At 43.7% G+C, this 22,427-nt stretch overlaps 1 protein-coding gene across 1 annotated transcript; it reads left to right on the top strand.

Moving 5' to 3' along the window:
* The first annotated feature begins 12,052 nt into the window (after window positions 1-12,052).
* TCF21 (transcription factor 21) lies at window positions 12,053-15,215 on the top strand. The gene is made up of 2 exons (XM_062570890.1): window positions 12,053-12,890; window positions 14,670-15,215. The coding sequence occupies exons 1-2, from the start codon at window positions 12,441-12,443 to the stop codon at window positions 14,757-14,759; spliced, it is 540 nt and encodes a 179-aa protein (XP_062426874.1). The 5' UTR covers window positions 12,053-12,440; the 3' UTR covers window positions 14,760-15,215.
* The last annotated feature ends 7,212 nt before the right edge of the window (window positions 15,216-22,427 follow it).

Genomic DNA, 22,427 nt, shown 5'->3' with positions numbered 1-22,427 from the left:
AGAGGGATGACCCTGGAAACAAAATATTGGTTTTACATCACAGGGTATCTGTTACAGAAGAATTTCCTCTGGCGCCAGCAGGTATTTGAGTAGGCATCTGAGTGGATCCCAAAGGGGAGAAGGAAATGGAAATGGAAGTTTTAGAGATCAAGTTGTTAAGCCTTAAAACTGTTTGAATGACCCATGATAACTACCCTGCAAGGTTTTGTCCATGTGATGACTTCCATCAGTGGCAAGGAGTTTTAGAGCTATTTTCTTACTTTTTTTTTTTTTTTTTTTTTTTTTTTTTTTTTTTTTTTTTTTGCATTGGTGGAGAGTACAAGCTGAAAGTACAGAAGGGCACTAATAAATGAATGCAAGGTCCATCCCCAGCCACTGAAAATCAACTGATCCACAGCAGATAGTGTCTGCACTGGGCAAACCGATCGTGCAGCTTCATCCTGAGAGCTTTTTACTGCATTCCCAGTGCTCTTTAGTGGTATTAGTAACTGCAGCCACAAAGTATCATAGACTGGGTTGGTAAAGTTTTACCCTGAAAGCAAATTTTGGCACAAGTTTGTTCCTCCTGGGCTTGGGAAGCAAAATCTTCCTTGGCGGTCTGAAGGCTGATTCATTAAACCTGAGCTGTCTGCTGAAGTGCTCAGTAAAAGTGACTCTGATTTATTTGGATTTGTCACTATAAAGGTCTCTGGAGACAGCTATTTATCCTATGAGATTCTTGACAAATTGGCTGAATGGTCTGGGCAATCCAGAGGGAGGACGGTCTTCTCTGACCCTTCACATGGCCAGAGAACAGGTAATCACTCCCCTTGATCAAAAACATGCACAGAAACCACATCATTGCCGAGACTTCTCTACCCACCCAGAAGCTGATCATCGCTGACTTAGCCAAGCACATAAATCCGTGCTTGATCTCACTGAAAGAGAAGTATGAGATGAAAATATATGCTCTAACTATAGGAATAGGCAGATATTGAAGAGCTCTTTGGATAGATTTATGCTGGTTATGCTATGTCCTGCTTAACTGGAGCCTGACAAAAGCATTTATCCAGCTACTGCCAGAATTTATAAAATACTTGACTGCAACATGTAGGATCATTTTGGATCTTAACTTTATGAGTATATTTTAATTCACAGCCAGCAACGCGAAATAGTTATGCATCCCTCAGACTGCAAAAGAAAAGTGACTGAGCATGGCAAAAAGAGGAGGAAGGACTCTGCCGCTATTTTCGTACTACACCACTCATATGTGTATGGGTCTTTCCCCATGCTATAGTGTATAAGGTGATGTAGCGTCTAGTGTCAGTTCTTCTCTTTAATTATCCACTGGCCTGGCTGAGAGTTATATAAACACATTATGGTCACTTCTAAGTAACAGATATTGCAACTGCATCCATCTTCCCTTCTAGCTCTTTAAGGCTGTCCTGCCTTTTGTGTTCCTCTGAATTTTATCAAACTCTTTAATAATGTGCTCTTTGGCCCAGATTCATTGCAGCTGATTTATGCATTTACAGTTGTCATAGGCACCTTCAGAGCATGACTAAGACTATTTAAAATCTGCATTGCCTCTGAAATTTAGATAGCATGAATTCAAGATGTCATGTCCAGAAGCATTTTTCCAAATGACTGGAACAGACGCAAGAAAAAATATACAGCTAAAATTAAAGGTAGGAAAAACCTAGGAGAGTTACAATACACCTTGGAATATCTTGCTGTTTTGTAAGGATTTTACCTTCCTGGCACTCCAATCTCCTTCACATTTACACCCATATGATGAAAAAGGTTTGGTTGATATCATTATAGTAGCACAGATTTGAAACGTTCAAACTAGAGGAGACCAAGTTCAGCAGAAGCTGAGATAAAGTATGAGGGGGAATAAAGTAAAGTACAAAGGAGAATTCTCCTGCAATGATTATTTGTCCATAAGGGATCCATGGGGATGAGCTGGTCTCAGCCTGTGCAACATGGCAGGATTCTGGCCCTGAATGAATCATTTCAGATTGTGTTCAGCACAAAAACAGTGTGAAAAAAAGCTAAAGTTCATGTTACAGCTTTGGAACCACTGAAAGAAACGCCAAAGACTTTTAAAAGGCTCTCGGAGGGGGTGGGGTGAGACCAGGAGGGGCCACAGCAATGGTGTTGGTGGTTGGATGACTGCAACCTGGGAGTTTTGCCTGGCAATCTGTCTTGCTAAAAGTCAGGGTAAGATAAACTGTACTCTGTCTCTGATTTCTGCAAGAAAGAAAACAATTGAACGACTGGCCATTCATCACTGAACCACCCTTCCCCCTCTCTAACACCTTGTGTAGGGCTGTATATCCTGGAGCTGCTTAGCTTTCCGTATGAACTTCTTAAAAGGAAAACAAAGAGTTTAAAGTAGCCAGATATGTATTTTACAGCTTGCCTGTAATAAAGATAGTTCAAAAATTGGAGGGGACAGATCAATAAAGAAATGTCTTGGTTGTTGTTACAGTCACTATGTTAAACACATGTATCAGCACATGCCAGTATTAGAGTAAGTTTAATATTAAAGGAACTCCTCTTTTAGCTCTTCCTCTATAATTGTGCTTATAAATACATTTGCCTAGTCATGAAAATTTGCATTCAATGTTGTGTACCAAGGAGCTCAAACTCAACTCAGACACAGCCTACAAATCTATGCTTTTATCATTAAGTCATGGAAAATGGAGGATAGTATTTGAGAATTTCCTCTGGGAACTTGAGTTAAATCAGTTATTTAAGCCACTGAGAAACCCACAGGACGTCTCCTGTGGGTTTAATATTAAAAAATTACAAATTTGCTAAGAGACAAGCACACTGAAAAGGAGAGGAGTAGTATACAAAGATGGAAAATGAAAGTAGCTGGGATATATGTTCACAGGAAAAAGAAGTAGTCGGAATAAAAAGTAACAGCTTTCTGATTCTGTTACTTCTGATTTCTGGTGCTTCTGATGAGCTGAGTCTACAGTGCATTAACACCTCTGCTGTGAAGCAACTAAAAGTCTACTCTTCTTTCTGTGTGCTCAGTGTGGGCTGCTTGGGGTCCAAAGAAGGCCCCCATGGTCCTGAGCCTCCTCAGCTTCCCTGCGTACCCATGTGAAGTGGTGCTTCAGAGCAGGTTATTTTGTATGAACCTACCACATAAGTAAGGACTGAAAGAGTCTTCAGAAATCAGTGAGGTGGAATGGGGACCTTCAGAAACAAGATACCGAAATGAGACAGGCCTTCAAGCTGACTTCTTTGGACCCTCATTTCACCCCCAAGAATCCGCATTAGCTGTTTTTCAAGATCCCTTATAGAAGAGACAAATTTTTTTTTTTTTAAGGCACAAAGAAACCTAGTAATGGATTTTAACTCTCTTAAGGGAATCCTGTGTTTTCAGTGAGGAAGGATTACAGGAAACTGAAGTAACGCTTTATTTTCCTTCATGGAGAGCTTGGGGACTTCAGAATAATTTAGTCAATGGTGATTTGCTACTTGTGCTATAGCATTACCAATTATGGTACTCTTGGTCTGTTTATTAAACTTTCAGCTTGTCACTCACCACTAATATGATCAAAATTCATTGGTTTTGTTCCTATAAAAGCAACTTTTCTATCTTTTAGAATTACTACTTGGTTGAAGGATGTGTGCTTTCATCTAAAATCAAAGTCAGGCAAGTATCCATTTTGTAAGACATGTGGGCATAAAAATGTGCCAATGTAAACATCAGGTATCTGAGTGAAAAATGTTAATTGGCATTTCAAGAAACAAGGAGACATCACAAAGATATTTTAAGCTTTCAGCATATTTGCTGCATTCTAACATCAATCATTTTCCTGTAACTATCAGGTTATTTATCTTAGCTACCCTTGGTATCCATTACTATAGTGTCTAACCCCTCATAATGTTTCTGGGAGGCAAGGAAGTGTTCTTACCCCATTTTTACTAGTGGGGAGCTGGAACACAAAGGATTCCCCTGTCGTGGGCAACCAGAGGGCATGTAACAGCAGGTGATCAGCCCAGGGCCCCAAGTCTCTGGCTTGCTCCTTAATCAAGAAGAGTCTTTCTCTTTAAAATTAGCTTAGTTTGCATTTCATTTATTTGCACTGTAAATTATAGAAGCAAGGCTGAGTTACAGATATCACTAGACCTTTGCTTGGATGAACAATTTGATTGACACTAAGAAACACAGAAGTTTCCCAGGGCATCTCAAAAAATGACCCTAGCTACAAGCTGTCCAAGAGAGGTAAAAGAGTAGAGAGAGCCAGAACATCAGGAAAGAGGAAAAAGACAGGCAATGGGGTGCATTCCTATGGATCAGGCAGTTCACAGAGGCATTACCTGAGGCGCTTGCTCTCAAGGACACATCTCATCCTGGGAAGGCCAGGCAGGCTCTGGATGCCCAGTGTGCATTAACAACCTATGGAAGTTGGTATCCTGACTCCCCTTGAAACCTCTCTGCTCAAACAGATCATCAGAGCAGCAAATCAATGGGGATTTTGCATATGCGTAAAACCTTTCTGAGGAATTCATCTGCAGTGTTGAGACAAAACTTGCAGATACTATGCCACATATATATGCCATCTTTTCCTCTTTATGGAAATTTCAGTTAATATAGCTCATACTGATTGCATGCACACCTTTGTTTTGTCCTCCAGAGTATGGATCAAGACATTTCCCTCATCAAACTTTGATACAAATTTGCTATGTAATCCAAATGGCTGGCATAACAAAGAAAGATCTAGTTTATTTTGGTGCAACCTGCTCATCCCTTGTCATGATATATTATTATTGGAAAAAATTGGCTAATGTAAGATCTGTTCTAGAAGGCAGAAGAAATGGAAATGGTATAGAAATTAAAATGAGACAACAGAAATCCTTCAGCTAGCCACAAGAGCTTTCATCACTATTTTAGATTAGGAGGTTCTGGAGAGCAGGCTATTTGTACTGCCCTCGGTCACCTTCCATCTAACCTTAAAACATAAGTAGACACATATCTGGATCCCATACCGTTCCATCTAAAAAGAAGCTTTTTTAATGGTTGGTCCCTTAGAACAGAGACTTTATCCTGTCAGCAGTTTTGAAAAACTTGGCCTTTCTTCTTGTATCCTCTCTAGAGTACTTTGAGCAGCTTTTAGGCACTGTTTTCTATTTCCCCTTGTTGAACTGCACAAGCATCCAGAGCCTGCTTGTCCCAGCTAGCAGGAAGTCTTATGGCTCATCTCCATTCACTTTACCTTCTGTGTTAGTCAAAACCCTTATTTAAGAATTAGACAATATGAATATCAACCTGAATCTGTACATACAAAGGAAAAGAGTAGAGTAGGGAGGGAAAAGAGAGACAGATTGCCTTCACAGTCCTTACTTGGGACTCTTTCTCTCCTGTCTGATGTAATTTTAGTTCTTCAATCCTTTCTCGGTCTCATGGAACTCAACACACATATTTATGGTATTCTTTTTCTGCTCTTCCCCTTGTTCATTTTCAGAGCTATTTATTTCCTTCAAATTACTTAAATAGACTTTTATTATGTGCTTTTGCAATACCACTTTCTACAGCTACGCTGTTTTCTATATGTATTATAGCTCTTCATCTATGATACGCATCATAAAACCAAGGACTGCATTGTGGCAAAGTGCCATGACCCCACTTTGGGGATGTTCCAGGAGCTTTGAGAATCACAGTTTGTGAGGCATGTATAAGGTTTGTCAGAGTCGAAAGAAATGCACAGTTACTGTGGTCTTTCTATGTCACTTGAATAGGATGGATAAACTGCTCTCTCCTTTGCCTGGTCTGCTAATTGTTCCCGGTTAAGACTCATCCGCAGCACTTACTTTCTTGAGCTAACTACTGTGTTGGGTGAATCCCTGTGTGCAGTCACACATGTGGGTAAGTGAATATAGCTAGTTTGCCGTTTTATTATATCAATAGTTCTGGTCCGAATGTTTTGCCAGGTATGTGCGGCTGCTCTTTCTGATGTCACTGCAGTTAGACATGTATTTTTAAAGGTTTAATTTGGCCCCCTATCAGAGATGGTAAAATACAAAGCCCCTATGGCAAATAGAGTGTGGGAGTTCAACAGGGCAAACTGTGGCCAGCTCAATCTGAAAGAGTGTAAAGCAGCCCACAACGAATCTGGGTCCCATCATTTGGATGGAAATGGAGGATATAGGCCAACCTGCTGCATTTAATAACGAATGCTGTGGGAACCTGACTTTCAGAAGCTGCAAGTGTTTTAAGTCAACAGGAGTTTCAGAAAATCAGTGTCTACATGAATACATATTATGCCACAAATTATACAAGTAATAAAAGCTCACCAGAATAGCTGACATTCTTCCTGCCACTCCCCTACAAAATGTTCTTCTTTTCCAAATTTTCCTCTGAAACAACAACCATTTATTTTCCAAAACCTTATCCAGTGTGCTAATTATTGGAAGGCAAAAATGGAACTTATTTCTTATCGACAAGTTTCATCATGTTTTAAAACCACAAAAATGCAATGGATTGGCCAACAAAGAAACATCATGGAAAGAGATATTCAAAATAATACACTTACGTCTGCACTTCAGTTCTTCAGAGATAATTTTGCATAGGATATATTGGCTTTTTTGCATATTTCTCTTTTCTTGTGACCACTTCACAAAACAGTCTGCAACCTATAACATCAACTGTCTAGTAATTTCTGAGATGCATCCTATAGGAGATGGATACTGCAGAGACAGGAGATGATACCTCTCCTCATCATCTGTGAGTTCTCCTCTGTATATCAATATATGTGCATTGAAAAACAAATACGCTCAGCCACTTGTGTTTGCTTTCTGCAAGCATCCAGACAAAGGAGATTCACTTGCATGTATGTGATAAGTTAACTGAAATTTTGCTGAGCTCAGTACTCATGCGAAGGATTAGCTAGCTATCTTGCTTCTGCTTTGATAACTTCCATAGCTTACGTGCTTCTTGTTTCTGTGCTACTCAACTTTTAGCTGACAGATCCTTTATAGCGCTTAACACAGCAACGGTACCAGAATCCTCACCAATGACTTGACCTAGAAGGAGGAAGTGAGGCGCACACTCATTTGATGTATCCTTCATAGTTAGGACGATAGACTTGCCATCATCTCTCTTAACATGTTATAATATTTAATGGTGAATTTAATTCTATTGAGGCAGCTTTGCTATTCTTCTTCATACAGATTGTATTACTCTGTGAGAAACCCTGCTGATTTTAATGAAGCTACTCAAAGGAAAAGATACTACATGGCATAAGTTATGGTAGAAGAAATCATGTAATTATTACATACTTTTTCAATATTTATAGAGCATTAAAAAACAATTTTGGAATTCTATTTACCAAAGTTTCAATGTTTTTGTTGTTGCATAATTTCAGAATTTTTTTAAAAAAACACATGAAATAGAAATATAGTTTATTTGCTTTTAAATTTTCTAACCTGTAATCTGTCAAGCTGTGATTTTCCATTCAAGGTATCACTAAAACTTTCAAGCATTTCTAAATGACAATAGTAGGAAATATTTGTAGTTTTTTTCCATGATTCTGAAAAACATTCTCTCAGAAAGCTCTGACTTCCCCAGGCTTTGCAGCAAGAAGCTGAAATTTCTTAGAGGAGGTGGTTAGTCACACAAGTCTCAGATACAGATATGCCTTTTATGCCAATACACCAAAATAACCTTTTTACTGTCTTAAATGTGATATTTTTATTTCTCTTTTTTTTTCTTTATTTCTCTATTGCCCTAGCCTATTTATCAAAAAATCTTTTAACTTTTAAACCAAAACTATTATCAGAACCAGATACACTGCACTGGAAAAGAGCAGTGGGAGGCTTCCAACTCCCTGGCCCTTCTGATAAAGCTATCCCATTTTCACAAACACCTTTGATTCATTTCCCAACAGTGTCAGTCTTCTGCAGTGAATAAGACTGAGTCCTATAGAAAGAAGCATCACAGGACTGTGTAATAAAAATTGTATCTTAAAAGAGATACACATAAAGGTGACCTTAAACCTGGTTATTCATGATTTACAGTTGCAACTTCAGCATTATTTTTTCTTTAATTTTTATATGTTCATATTGTTATGATTAGCTTTATTTCACTTAAGGTATGTAACAATATGCTTCTGAAGCCCCTCTATAACTTAACTGAGTTTCTAGGTGAGACCAGAAGTGGGCAGGAGAAATCTCAGTACAATTACATTTTCTGTAAAAAATACAATATGAAAATAGTGATCTGGTTGCAGTTTGCTTCCTGACCATTCGCAAATCTAGCTGAACATGACTTACGATCAACTGGCTGCCTGCGGGTGACTTCCTTGGTTATTCTCCAAATACAGGAAAACATCTGTATTATACCTGGGCCAAAAGTTTTAAAACCAGCTAGTGATTATGATTTCCTCAGCTGTGGTTGACCACATCTTAGACTTGAGGTTTTCCTTGGGTGAATGTTCAATGCACAACAAAGATATGGTGCTTTGATAAATGATACAGCATATCAAAAAAAAAAAAAAAAAAAAAAAAAAGAGCCACGCCACACAAAATCATTAGACACTTAGAGAAATCTTGGCCTCAAGTTCCAAAGCAGTCTCAAATTACTGTATTATTCCAACTCAGAAGAGGGAAGATTAGAGGCATAAAAAGTGGACCTTATTTTCCAGGGGAATGTCCGTAACATGGCATAGACCAGTGTACGCCTGTGTGGGACACATCCCTGTCTGAGACCTTGCAGACCCAGCATCCCAGTCCTCTGCCCCCAGCCAGGCTGACATGTGCTAAATGGTGTTATGGCTTGGTACTCTGTGGTGTACAGCTCTATAACTCGTCACTGAACACTACTTTCCCTCAGGGTCCCAATTAGAAGTAAAAGCAAGATACAAACAGTGCAGCTAGAGCAGTGTAGAGATGAAAGTCAGTTATAGAGTAAATGCTGTACTGATTTTTCCTACACCTGCACGTCAACCTCTTTTTTTAAACATAAATGAAGAAGTGAATGTATTACAAAGGCCAAAAGGACTTTAGCTCAGTCTGTCTCTCCCAGCCAGCTATTAATAGGTTAGTCAGTGGTCCCAGTCATCTAAGGAAACCTCCTTAGTGGCCACATCATCCCTACAATGGTGGCACCCATCCCAGCTTTACCCTTCACACAGGACTGAGCTGGTCAAGAAACTGGAGGTGGGCCTCAGCGTGAGAGTCAGGAGGACTTGGCAAGGCAACAAAGCTGAGGGGAAAGCTATTAAAACCGGGAGCTGGATTAGGGGTACAAGCTCTGGGAGCAGGGAAGATAAGGAGCAGGAAGGTTGAGAAAGGAGAGGTTGAATTCATGTAAAAACAAATGAGGAAATAGTTGTTACCAAGAGATTAGAGGATATAATGCTCTTTTGAGGCCTGTTCATGTGGGCCCCTGTGGAGGGGAAAAGAAGATAATTTTGTCATTAAAAGACTGTATAATAATCTCTATGCATAGAGGCATCAAAGTATAATATATTACACGTATATCTGTATATACCACACACATAATAATCTCCACAAAACAAATGCAAAAAATATGTCCTATGTCACCCCAAAAATATGTTCTGTATTAGAGATCAATTTTCACCAGCTCCAAGGACTCAAAAATGTATATAAGTCAATAAAAGTTACAAATGTGTAGCACTTCTAAAGGCTCATAATGCATCTATATGCATAAATTTATTTTCAGAATGTATGTAACAGCATACTAAAGCCATTTCAAGAAGCTAGATCATTCTTCCTGCTTTTATTAATTTTTCTGCTTTTATAAATTTAAGAAATGCCTGAAATAAAGTTAAAAATAAGTGTTTGAAAAGGATATCATTATATATACTGGTTTATTTTGTTCTTCTGGGGGCATCTGATGTTGGGAATTTAGAGGTATTTTGTGCCTTTCACTCTTTGGTCATTTGTGCTTAGAGACACAAGCAACTTCAACTTGATTTTCTGTCATCCTTGCTCCAGTAGGAGTCCTTTAGCTCATTTCTAATATCAATCATTGGGACTATAAATCTCTGCAGTACATATAGCCATTTAAATCTCCACCTGCACAAACAACAATCAACCTTAGAAAATAAGGAGGCTCATAAATCTGGTGATTAGTAATATTTTGGATCTGCAACAAGGATGTTATAAAAAAAAAGAAAATAAAAATAAAAGGAAAAGCTAATTCATTAATTAGGACTGATATACTGACAATCTGTTTAGTTTGTAGCACAGCAAAAACACAAACAGGGCACAGTTAACATAACATGATGTTAGAGGTTAGTGAATTCCCAAGAGCCCTGGGCTTGGAGATGCGATACCTTAATGTACTTATCCTATCGTGAGTGGGAAGGTGTTAACTTCCAGCCAAACGTTAAGAAGCTAGTTTGTCCTTTTTCCTCTGGTTCATGCAAGCCAAGGAACCAAGATAGATAAAGAGATACTAAAGACTTCTTTGCTAATTACTGAAATAATGACACTGTCTCCTATTGAAACTTTAATCTGAGGGCAGCACATAGCACTTGGCAAACATAGTGGTTTGGCCCTCCACAATCTTTATTTGGTTTGTTGTTCTTTTGTTTAGTGGATGTAGACAACCTAATGTGATGTTCACGCAAGTCAGTGAGAGATTTTTCTGTGGCTTCAAGGACCTTGGAAATAACTCTGGAGCTCCTGCATCCCACAGTGGCATCTCAGGCTGTACATTTTGCCCAGAGCTATGTGAATCCTCATGTTTGCTGCTGAAAAACTGGGTTTTCTCCCACCGTCAGACCAGTCATTGTGGATTTGTGTCAGAAAGATGCCACTTGGAAGTCTAGCTCAGCTCTTACTCCCCAGTGTTCGAAGTCCAGGCTACTGAGGCATCTGTGAAGGTTCAGGAGGTGTGGGAGAAAGTTTGTGCTTCACTGGCCTCTTTGGACTCCACATGTGGGTTTAGAGAGTCACACAGAGAGAAAGAAGAGCTAGACTAAGGCTAAATATTTTTAAAACTCTGCTCTGTAGACACTGAATACATAGGTACATAAGGGTCATAACTGCAGTATACATCTATTTATTCAAATACTCAGTAGTATGCTCATTCATACTAGTGGTAAAATTCCTGTTTGACTTCACTGGTAGCTGAGTAGGGTTCACTTTCCCACAGAAAGGGCCTTATCTTGGCTGCATATTTAGGCAAAACTCCCTCACTTTTGAAAATGCAGTAAAGAGCAGACAGAAAACAGCTCCAGTACAATGGAGTAAAATTCTGAAGTCTGCCCTGCAGTAAAACTCCCAGAAAAGGTGGTTTTCCTATGTGATGTCTATCATCCAATAAACTTCCTCCCCTTCTTTTTCTTCATGTCAGAGTGCTCCTTGTCCACAGCCACGATAACCCTCCACAGCCCTTCCTCTGGAGCCGCTCCACGCCGTGGGGCTCTGCGGAGAGCAGGGAATTCGGGTGCACCACACACCTGTGGATTAGGGCAGTCTTTTTGCTGTCTACAGATGGGGGAACTCAAACAGTGAGAGAGGTGACTGGGACTTCTCAAAGGTCTCACAGGAAGCCTGGAACAAGTCAGCTCCTCCTGCCTCCAGAGTCTGTGCTTTAGCTCTGAAGTCCATGCTGCTGAGCCTCAGAGCTCGCTCTTCCTGGAATACACTAGTAGCTGGACAGGATGCACTCTCAAATATAATCATCCACAAATCTCTCTCAGATTAGGTTACAGGGCAGCGTTTAGACGGCATGCATTACAGAGCTCCCTGGAAGGCTTTGCTGGTGGATCTGCTGCTCTCTTTGCTCATGACCCATTTTGGCTTTCATCAAGAATCATGACACCAGCTGCCTGGGTCATCTAGGAGGCAGGGAGGGGGAGAGCAACCCTGCGCTGGAAAGGGAAGTGGGGAAGGAGAAGAGGAGGAGGAGGAGGAGGAGGAATGGGGGGTATAGCAAGACAGGAGGGAGGGAGGGAGAGAGAGTTGCTTTGCTCTAGTTGTGGAGATTTGAATCCCAGTTTTGAGCTCTCTGCAAACATTTGCTGGGATACCTCGTTCCCTGTCCTGTGCAAAGGTCTGTGATTGGGGATGTGGTGTGCTCAGCGGGCAGGGCCCCTCCCCTGGGCTGGATCCGCCTCTCTTATCCCCCAGATAAATTACTAGTGTCCTCACTAAATTCCTCAGCTTTCTCTCCCTTTCCTTCTCCCTCTCCCTCTCTCTCTCTCTCTCTCCCTCTCTCTCTCTCTCTCTCTCACACACACACACACACTCCCTCCCTCAAACACGGGCAAAGCGGGGTTGAGGGGCGGGAGGGCGGGGATCCTCTCTGGACTGGTATTGTGCCTTAGTGCTAAAGGGGGGAGGGAAGGGGAGGAAAATACTGGCGCCCCTTCTCTCCTCCACCGCCTTGAAGCGTGTTTGAGGAGCTACCCTTCTTTCCCCCACCCCTCCCCCTTTCCCACTGGTCCTTTGGCATCTTCCAGACCATGTCCACTGGGTCCCTCAGTGATGTGGAAGATCTGCAGGAGGTGGAGATGCTGGAGTGCGATGGCCTGAAAATGGATACTAACAAAGAGTTTGGGGCTTCCAACGAGAGCAACGAGGAGGGATCCAATGGCGAGAATGGCTCCCCTCAGAAGGGGAGAGGGGCCTCGGGCAAGAGGAAAAAAGCTCCCCCCAAGAAGAGCCCTTTAAATGGAGTGAGCCAGGAGGGAAAGCAGGTCCAGAGAAACGCTGCCAACGCCAGGGAGAGGGCGAGGATGAGGGTCCTTAGCAAAGCCTTCTCCAGGCTTAAGACCACCTTGCCCTGGGTGCCCCCAGACACCAAGCTTTCCAAACTGGACACCTTGAGGTTGGCCTCCAGCTACATTGCTCACCTGAGACAGATCCTGGCCAATGACAAGTATGAGAATGGCTACATCCACCCTGTTAACCTGGTAAGTCGAGGCCCGCCGGGGACAGGCACTTGGTGTGTGCATGTGTATATGGGGAGAGAGAGTAGGGCGAGGAGCTGCCTTGGCGTGTGTGTGGGGAGACAAGCCTTCACTGTACTTCTCACAGCGAGTCTGGTGCTGTCCTGTGGGGTGGCAAAGAGTTACTCTGCGAGGGGACAGACTTCCAGCTGCCCTTCCTCCCTGTGTCCCTTGAGCTGAGCATCCCTGGCCCCATTTGCTACTCCTTGCAGTTCTTTCCAGGACAGGGGTGCAGGGGCCCTGCGGGCCATAGATACTCAGGGATGGGCTGTACTGTGCCAGAAATACCTCAGAAACCTCAGCAGGTTGATGGCTCAGAGGGAAATTTCTACCTTCGAGTGGGTAGGTATGGGAATTGAGGTAGATAAAGTTGTGTTTTAGGAAGGAATCAAACTAAGGGATTTGTTTTCCACCTCTCCTCTGTATCTTATTGTCCCACCATAATAATCCACAAGCCCCAGATTTTTAGAAACAGAGCTCTTGGGGCTCTGCTCTTATTTGCTCTGATTAACTGTGTCCAGGATGTTTCTCCTACACATGTAAAATTGCAGAGGAGAAATAAACAATGATCTGGACTTCTAAAAAGTGGGTATCTGCCCCGGGCATGCTCTGCAAAGCCTCCCAGGGCTGCGTGGCAGTCACTCCTTCAGCTGCGACCAGCCATAGAAAGTTCTCCGGAACAGCCCAGGGTCCCCCCCTGCTGCCCCGGCCGCCAGAAACATCCAAGTTTCCAGCTCTAAAACTACGTGCAACTGATGAAAACTGCAGCCGGGTGAGATCCGCCTGGGCTGTTCTTAAACATATAGCGTTTACATTGACCCCACGTGCGGACCACACCTGATAAACGGATTGCAGAGATTTGGGGAAGTTTCACTGCGATCCAGATCTGCCTTTTGAGCTGCTTTTCAAGCGCTCTGGACTCCGGGGGGGTTGGGGGGGGGGGCGGAGGAAGTATATTACCCGCTGTGTCATCTGGCTTGGGAGATTTCTTTGGCTAAAACCAAAATCCTCAGAACAACAACAACAACATCCCCAAACCAAATGCTCCCCCTTCCACACACAGGCACACAAAATCTTGCCTCTCAAGCCGTGGGAGGCTGGACGGGGGGGAGGCTGCTCCGGGTGCTGGGGTGCCGGGCGGCCCGCAGCGAGCAAGCGCTGCGCTCCGGCGCCGCGGGCCGGGCGGCTGCGTGGCTCGGGCAGCCCCCCGGCGCCGGGGCCCTCGGCAGGGGATGACACGGCTCCCGTTGGAAGGAAACGAAATGTAAAAAGCTCCCCAGCACCAGTAAGGGCAGAAGCCGCGGGGAGTGCGCGGCGGGGCGCTGCGCTGCGCCGCGCTTCCGCGGGCCGCAGGGCAGCGCCGGTGCGCCGCCGGTGGGGCGGCTCTCTGCTCGCCGTGCGCGGGGCGAGACGCTGGCGTTTGCTTAAAATACCCGGCGCTGCCCTGCTCGTGGAACGAGTAAAATAGGATTCCTCGCTCCGCGGACTCGTGTAACCACCGGGGCAGAGCTGGAGGCGGCTGGGCGGCGAGGCCGGGAGACAAAAGGGCCGTCGCGGGACGCAGCGGTAACTCCCCCGGCCCAAGTCCCTTGTAGCGCTGCCACAGACGTGCTAAGCCCGCGCATGCCGGGCTGACCTCCCCGGGGCACATCCGAGAGGGACCCTCAAGCGAAATAACCGTTGCAATGTGCATTTTTACATATTTTTAACCCCCTTCCCACCCGTGTCTTTTCCTGGCTACAGACTTGGCCTTTTATGGTAGCCGGCAAACCCGAGAGTGACCTGAAAGAAGTGGTGAACACAAACCGCTTGTGCGGCCCGACAGCATCCTGAGCCCACGGCGGCACCCGAGACCACCGTCCCCGCGTGGCCGGTGAGGGTGGGCGGCGGGCGCGGGCGGAGAGACGCACCGGCCCCGCTTCTGCCCCCGGGCCCCGGGCAGAGCGACGGGGAGAGCCCCTCGCCCGGCAAAGAGGAGACCAAATGTACATTAGCAAAGACTCCACCCCGAGAGATCCCGACTATATTTAACTTTATTAAATGTATGTACAGTCGAGTGTCCTGCAACAACAGCCTTGCTGGTTCAAGTGCTAATAGAGAAAAGACAGAGTTCAAACAAAACCTACCACTCGTGTATCTTTTGTCTGAGACCTGTGAAATATGTAGATGCCTAGAATAACTGACTTTGACAGTCATTTCTATGAAGTAATTCACCTAAAGATATATAGATATATTTTCTTCGAACAGGTTTTGTTCTATTTCTGTGAATAAACCTTCCTTTCCATTGAACACAGAGCGGTGTAATTTTCGTTTCCAACTCTCATTTCAGTGGGGGAAGGACCGCGCCTCCGGCTCTCCGCAAGCGACCGTGGTAGCGTAGAGCGATGCGGGGCAAACTCACCGCTTGGAGCCTGAGCCGCGGGGGAGGTTATTTTCTTACCGTAGAAGATTTGGACCAAATTCCTGGAGGGAGTTTCGGGGGTCAGAGTAGGGTGGAAAGGGGCGAGTAACCACAGGAGAGGGGCCTTAGGAAAAATACCGACCAGCGCGCGGGCTATGACGCTGGGTCCTTTTTTTCGTTATTCAGACGGAAAATAACCCCAGAAGTGCAAAGTCGCGGACTGTAAGGTTTCCAGCGCGGTGCGAAACCGAGTGCCCGGCGGGCGCAGCCTGCGCTTTGCTGCGGGGCGCGAAGGGCGGCGCGGGCGCCCGGCGGCAGCGGCGGCCGCGCCGAGCCCGCCCGGCCCGGAGCCGCCCGGTGCCGCAGGGAGCGGGACCGGAGCCCGCACTGGGCCGCGGGGAGGCCCCGTCCCGCCGGGCGGCCGGCTCCCAGCGAGCTACTTATTGATGAAGTGCAGTCAGACGGAGGATCCCCCTCTGGCCCCGGTGCACGGTGCCGAGAATTTTTAATTTAAACATCTCCCCTCTATCGATCAGAGCGTCTGTGGGAGATTAGGCTGAGATAAACAGGAGTGCGGGGCTCTTTCCCTGCACCGGCAGAGGCCGTAGGCAGCTGATGCGCCAGATCCCACCGAGCTGTTTAATGTTTCAGGGTTATGACCGCACTGTTTACAAGATGTCTTCGGTTATTTATACTGTTATTATTAGCAGAGGGGCTTTAAATTTCCGCTTCACTTGCTCTTTCAGTATCATCCCTCGGTTCCGTTGGATACCTGGGTACTCTCTGCCGGCAAACAGGCAGCGCGGGGATCTCTGCCCCGCGAGAAGGGGAAGCGCGCGGGGCCGCCGGGCACCGGCAGGCCGGGACGAGGTGGCGGCGGCGCCGGGAGCCGCGCCGGGGCGGCAGCGCGGCTGCGGCGGAGCGCGCCCGGCGCCCGGGGCAGGTCCTGCGCCCCCGGCCGAGGTGCCGCGGGTCGGGGAGCCGGGATGCTGCCGCAGGAACAGGGCGCAACCTCGCCCGGCACGACGCGGGTCAAGGACCGTTCCTGGGAGCTGCAGCCCCGCGGGCGTCCGGCACAGGCGGGCGCTGAACCGCCCCGGACATCAGTGAGGGCTGCATTGTATTTCTTTCCATAGCATCCCCCCGCCCCCCCCATCACAGCACCCCCCCCCCCCCGCATGTTATTTGGGAGAGAGAGTTCGTCCTCCAGGCAACCCAAGTTCACCACGCGGGTCACACACAGGCTAGGTTTAATTAAAGCTACTGACTGTGAGCTGAGAGTTGTGCAAACATCACGGACCTCGTTATGCAAAGGGCTAGGGCCTGTTGTACCGTCTTGATGGGTTTGAATGGGAGAACTGTTTAATTTCACGTTTTTTTTTCACAGCTTTATCTCATCCCGCACAGCTAAAAGCAGACCTCCTTGCCTGGTGTAGCCATGTGCAATTTCACCATCTTGAGTGGGCTGCGCCAAAGGATACACGCAGCTACACACACAGACACAAGCACACAAGGATTTTTACTACCGAATACATCAGTTAGGCACTCCTTGAACATCCATAGCTCTTGCTGAAAAGATGAGCAACTCTGCCTTGCTAAGCACAGTGCGGAGAGCTGATCTCTGTGCTATAGGAATTAGCAAATCCAGTGAGAATTTCTGTTCTTTTAAAGGGAGGCAGAGTAGAGCTCTTTGACATTGAACCCAGCGCAAATGACAGATACAGAGAATATATGCATAATGTTTAAACTACTGAACTTTACCATTGAACTGAAATTAACCATTGAATTTAACCATTCAAAATCCCCACTTAAATCCATACTAACTAATGCCTGTCTGACATCCAAAGGTACTGTTGGCCTCCTAGAAAGCAGAAGCTGATGGGAATTTGGGATTTGCATAAGACTAAGGGTTAAACTCTAATTTTTCTCACACTTGCTTCTTTGTAATACTTATTAACTGCATGCAGCATTCCTTCCCACCCTTTTAATCCAGCCATATTCACTGTTCATTTGCCCCCCAAAAGGCAGCAAGGAGAAAGAAAAGGGAGAAATGCAATTGTCCCTCACGAAATGTGAGGAATACAGCTGTAAACATGTACAAAAAACTGCAATGTAAACGGAAAGCTACGAAGTGGCTGTAGACACAACTATTTCTCCTACTCTATTTACTTTTTCTACCATTGCCAGCCTTTTTAGAAATAGTTCCTCAAGCATCCTTCACCTTGATTTCCTCTGAAAACCAGTTCAGCAACAAACAAAAAAGCAAATATCAACAAACAAAAAAACAACAAGCAATAAACGAAAAGGTAAACAATGGCTTACTCAGACTACAAAACAATTAACGGCTTTAAATCCATTTTTGAAGACCATAAACATATTTCTGAAAGGCATTTATGTGGTTTGTGTATACTAAGCCCACTAACTTTCACTAAAATTCGTTTAAGGGCATGTCCTAGTGTTTTGGTAGTTGGCTTCAAGGGCTTAAGTTTTTTAGATTAATTAAGAGTCCTACTCAGTATCTGAAGAGAATAATGAGTTAAATCATTCTTCCAAGGTGCTAAGTGAATTTTACACAAAAGTAATTGCAAAGAAAAAAATGCATGCTTAGTTTGACTGTAGCAATTGATGATTTTCAAAGGAACTCACAAATGTGTTATGGGGGGAAGGGGAACAAGTTTAAATATTGATGTCAATGTTTTTTAAATAAAACATTTTGCTTGCTTGCTTTGTTGTACCAAGTGATACATTTTAATATTTACTGAAATATAATTACTGATAGCCTTTTTCCATGTAGAAACAAAGATGACTTGATTTAGATTTCTGCACCTACCTGAAGGCATGTGCAGCTGTTTGAGTGTTTGCATATGCCCTTCTAATAATGTTTGAAGTCATTGCCTGATTTCAGTTGAATTTGACAGAGGTCTCAAAGATAACTAAATTGCTACAATTTTTTGAAAACAGGCAGTCAAGTAGAGAAGAGAAAAATCTTTTAAATTCTCCAGCTAAAGGAAACACTGCAGCATGAACTCAATCCTTACTAGATAACAGAGAATCCACAACAGAAAGTGCCCATTGTAGGCAAAGCTTCAAACATCACTTCCGTCACAAGACAGAATTTCACAGAAAATCAGACAGTACTACTTCTGGACCTATGTATTTTAAGATAAGAACTTTAAAAAATAGTTTAGTCCTTCACGATTTTTCATTATTATTATTATTATTATTATTATTATTATTATTATTATTATTATTTATTTTGTTTTGGCAGGAAAACCAGTTCCACTAATTCTTCACACCCACTTTTTGGTTCAGCTAGTGACCAGAAAAATCACTTATTCACCCATTCAGTACTTCAGCTCCTAGATCTGCAGCTCTCAATATATTGAATAGCAGAGTTTTTCACAGTTCATGAAATCTTCAAGAGCAAGATTTTTTTCTCACTACTTAAAGCAAGTAACTTCTAGGCTTATCCTATCCCTTTGGTGTGATGGAAATCTGCCAGTCTGAAACACTGCAGCGGCAAGAAAGCCACTTTGCAGACATCTGCACAGTCCCTTGCTGCCAGCATTGACTGGAGCAGCTAAGCTGAGATGATGTTCATTCTCCCTAGGCTGTAAGGTGCAGAAGGAGTACATACACTAGGTAGCTTATTCTTTTAGGTGCCTCCTTATATTTAGGTTGAAATTGTCAACACATTGTGGTTGTTAGAAGTCATACAGTATCTGTGTGTTTCCTTCTGTAGGAGAACTGCTTTGAATCCTGGATATAATGACATGAATACAAATACAGGTTTATTTGAAGCATTTGTATTGGTAAGCCCACAATTGTGTCTGCCCAGAAAAATACATTTCCCTGTAAATGAATCACATGCATTTTCCAAAACGAATCTTTCCTCAGACCCCAGTATCATTATTATTCATTCTATTTGTAGTAAAAATAATGCAAAAGACAATAGCTAATTGCAAATAATTGCAGTCTACATGACAACAAAACTCATATATCTGAGGGTATGAGCTGATAAAAGTGCATGGAATTTCTAATTTCTGTGTGCATTGATGAATGTAGATTATCATTCATAGCCCCACAAAAGAGACAGGTTTACAAATGAAATGTCGATGAAGAAAGGGGAAAAAAGAGAAATATATTTGTGGCAGAAAATCACAGAACATCCTGTAATTTCTATGTATATATGTGCAGAGAAAAATCTAAATACAGAATCTGTCCTAGCATCCAGTGATTCAAATTGTCCCAGTTACTAGTACGTACAGCACTGACTACTTCCAAATTAAGGCTATTCTGCTATTCTGCCTAATCAAGAACCACACAGTAAACACAGCCTTACGCTCACTACTCATCTGTGCATTGCTCTATGCTCTGTAATCCAGAACGCGTTATGGAGAAGTGACCCAACTGTTAATAATGACATCCCTGTCCCTAGTGCTACAAAGCTGTAGCATGTGTAATGGCTTGGTGAATTTCTGTCACCGTTGAGAGGATGTCACAGGTCTGACATAAAACTTATGCTCCAGAAGGGGTAGGAAACAAACATTCTTTGCTTGTGGCTCATTGCTTTGCAAGGACTGCTGCTGGCAGACTCCAAGACCAGCAAAGTTCTGTAAGTAAGTAACTGATTTTTTTTTAACTTCATTTGAGATACTAGTGTAACTGGCCTACCTACAAAGAAGAGACTTTGAATAGATCTAGGCATGCAGTCACTGCATTTCCAGACTGTGGCGTGGACATACCCTAGGGTCACAGCAGTCCTGAGATGACGCATTCTGTTGCCTTAGAGTTTTGCCCTTAAACTCTTAACTTGTAAACAGATTAAATGCATTTTCAAGCCTAAGCGCATGCGTGTGTAAAGCTGTATGATCCTCAAATGAGGAGTGGAAAGATCCAAACCTCTTTGCAAAGAAAAAAAAAAGTCACAACAAAAGCAGGAGAATAAAAAACAATGCAAATCCTTCCCTCGCTTTATAATCTAACAGGCAATTTTTCCCTAAGCAAAGAGAGAGAGAGAGAAAAAAAAACAATCCTTATTTACATCCCACGCTGCTATGTAAACTCTATCTAAGACCATATCCAACTGTAAATATGGATTATCTATACACTCAAGTATTTTCTCTCAGTTTTGTTTACATGCTGTTTAAGAAACAGGGCTCAGAAACACTCGGGAAAAAACAAAAGGGAGGGAAAAAATAAAAGGGAGAGAGAACTCAAATTTGCTCCATGAAGAACATCTATACAGCTACACAGACAAGAGAAAAGACGAAGGGGGAAAGAGAAGGCATAGAATAATCTCTCTTCCTCTGGTTACTACTGCTCAGTCCTTCTAAGAAGAAGGAACAGGGATGGGAGGAACTATCAGCAGCTCTGTTATAGCCGAGTGGAGTTAGACCACCGGGGAGAAGGAAGGAGGGAGTCTGAGAACTGCAGCTGCCTTCTCTGGGAGGAACATCTGCGAAATCCTGTCCTGCAGCAGCAGAGGAGGAAGCGCGGGCATAGGCAGCGAATGTTCCCAGGGATGCACTTAAACAGATAACTGTTCCACTGGATGGTTTCCCAGATCACTGCAACTGCATATCCCTCCCCTGTCAGATATGAGGCAAAGACCATCGTGTGTGACAAGCAATCCAAGTGACAGTTGGCCTCTTGTTCCAGCATCCTGTTTCTTGTGATGCTTTTTGATGGCCAAGTTGACCAGAGAGGGAACAGTCTTTCTTCACAGATAGCATGCTGTTTTGTTCTTACATAGGGCCTTTTATACTGCTGGCAGCAGTCAGTGCAGGAATTAAACAGGAGATGGCAGCTAACTTGGAATATGTGCCATCACCTCACGACCAAATGTTGTTCTATAGGAGGTCACTATCATTTTACAGATGGGAAAAAATGAGGTATTGAGAACACAAGTAATTGTCTCACGGTCACATGTAGGCTTAGTAAAGACTTAGGAATAGAGGCCAGCTCTTCCGGTGCAGAAACTTGTAAGATGTTCCCCTAGGCACTTTGAAATCACAAGGTACTTCTGCTCTTTGAAATCAAGATAAAGAGAGGAATGAGGAAGGCTTGTGAAAGGATCCTCTCTCTCAGACTGTATGTATACCAGCAAGTAAATCAGGCTATGGACCATTCTCTGGTCATGAAGTCCGGTGGTGTGGCAGGGCTCGTATCCACACATACCTAAATTTTCTTATTCTCTTAACACAGAGTGAGAAGTGTCCTTGGCAAATACACTACCCAAATCATGCTTGGACACTGTCTGGGAGAAAATTAGTTAGTATAGGCCAAAAGCATGCCAAGGACCATCCTATAACAATTGAACAGTATAAAAAATAGGCCACATGCCCTGGCCTTGTTTATTTACCAATGTAGTTGTAGCCTTAGAAGCTAAAGTGATAAAGGTACCTGGTGTTTCACCACAGCCTCATGTTCTTTTCACTTTATTTTCCTAGATCAACCTGCTGTCTTCTTTTATGGGCCAGAAATTGTTAGTGAGGACTCTCTTTGCTATTTGTATCTAGTACATAATGTATTTATTTAGAGGTCTCTAGAGACAAGACGCCAAATTCAAGAAAAGATGAAACAGGAGATTTAAACAAAATTTAAGCTACTGTGTCCAAAATTATGACCTTGAAAATCATGGTTCATTTGTTGCTCAACTCTAAAGTCTACTAAGTTCTGCAGTACTTCATTCAAGTCGTGAGTCCCCTGCCAAAGTTTGACACAAGCCCTCGAAGTATCTCTTTCTTGACATTGTCAGGCAGCTCCATTCTTATCTCATGTTAAAGCCTGACCAAATTCTAGAATTTAGATATTCCCTTCCTTAAGTCCACAGAATGGCTTGAGACAGCCATTAGGTATTCTCTGAGCATGTTTAATATGTCTCTGCTGCAGGAGGGCAGCAGGGTTTGCTAAGGTTGATACTCCCAGACTGCTTTGGATATAGCTGCACATAGTGGAGGTAGTGATACTGTTGAGAAGCCAAAGTTAATATCTTTCTGTAAACTCTTCTCCATGGTCTTCTGCCTGCTCATCAACATCTGTAGTACTTTGGTTACCCCAGTCTCCTCACCCCATTTTGTCTCTGCAGCTTAAGGACA

The sequence above is a fragment of the Rhea pennata genome, chromosome 3 (assembly GCF_028389875.1).
Source record: "Rhea pennata isolate bPtePen1 chromosome 3, bPtePen1.pri, whole genome shotgun sequence".
Taxonomy (NCBI): Eukaryota; Metazoa; Chordata; class Aves; order Rheiformes; family Rheidae; genus Rhea; species Rhea pennata.
This window is presented reverse-complemented; position numbering and strand designations above follow the sequence as displayed.

Coding starts and splice junctions, on each gene's coding strand:
- TCF21 (XM_062570890.1), top strand. CDS start 12,441: ATGTCCACTGGGTCCCTCAGTGATGTGGAAGATCTGCAGGAGGTGGAG. Junction 12,891..14,669: donor ACATCCACCCTGTTAACCTG/GTAAGTCGAGGC, acceptor TCCTGGCTACAG/ACTTGGCCTTTTATGGTAGC.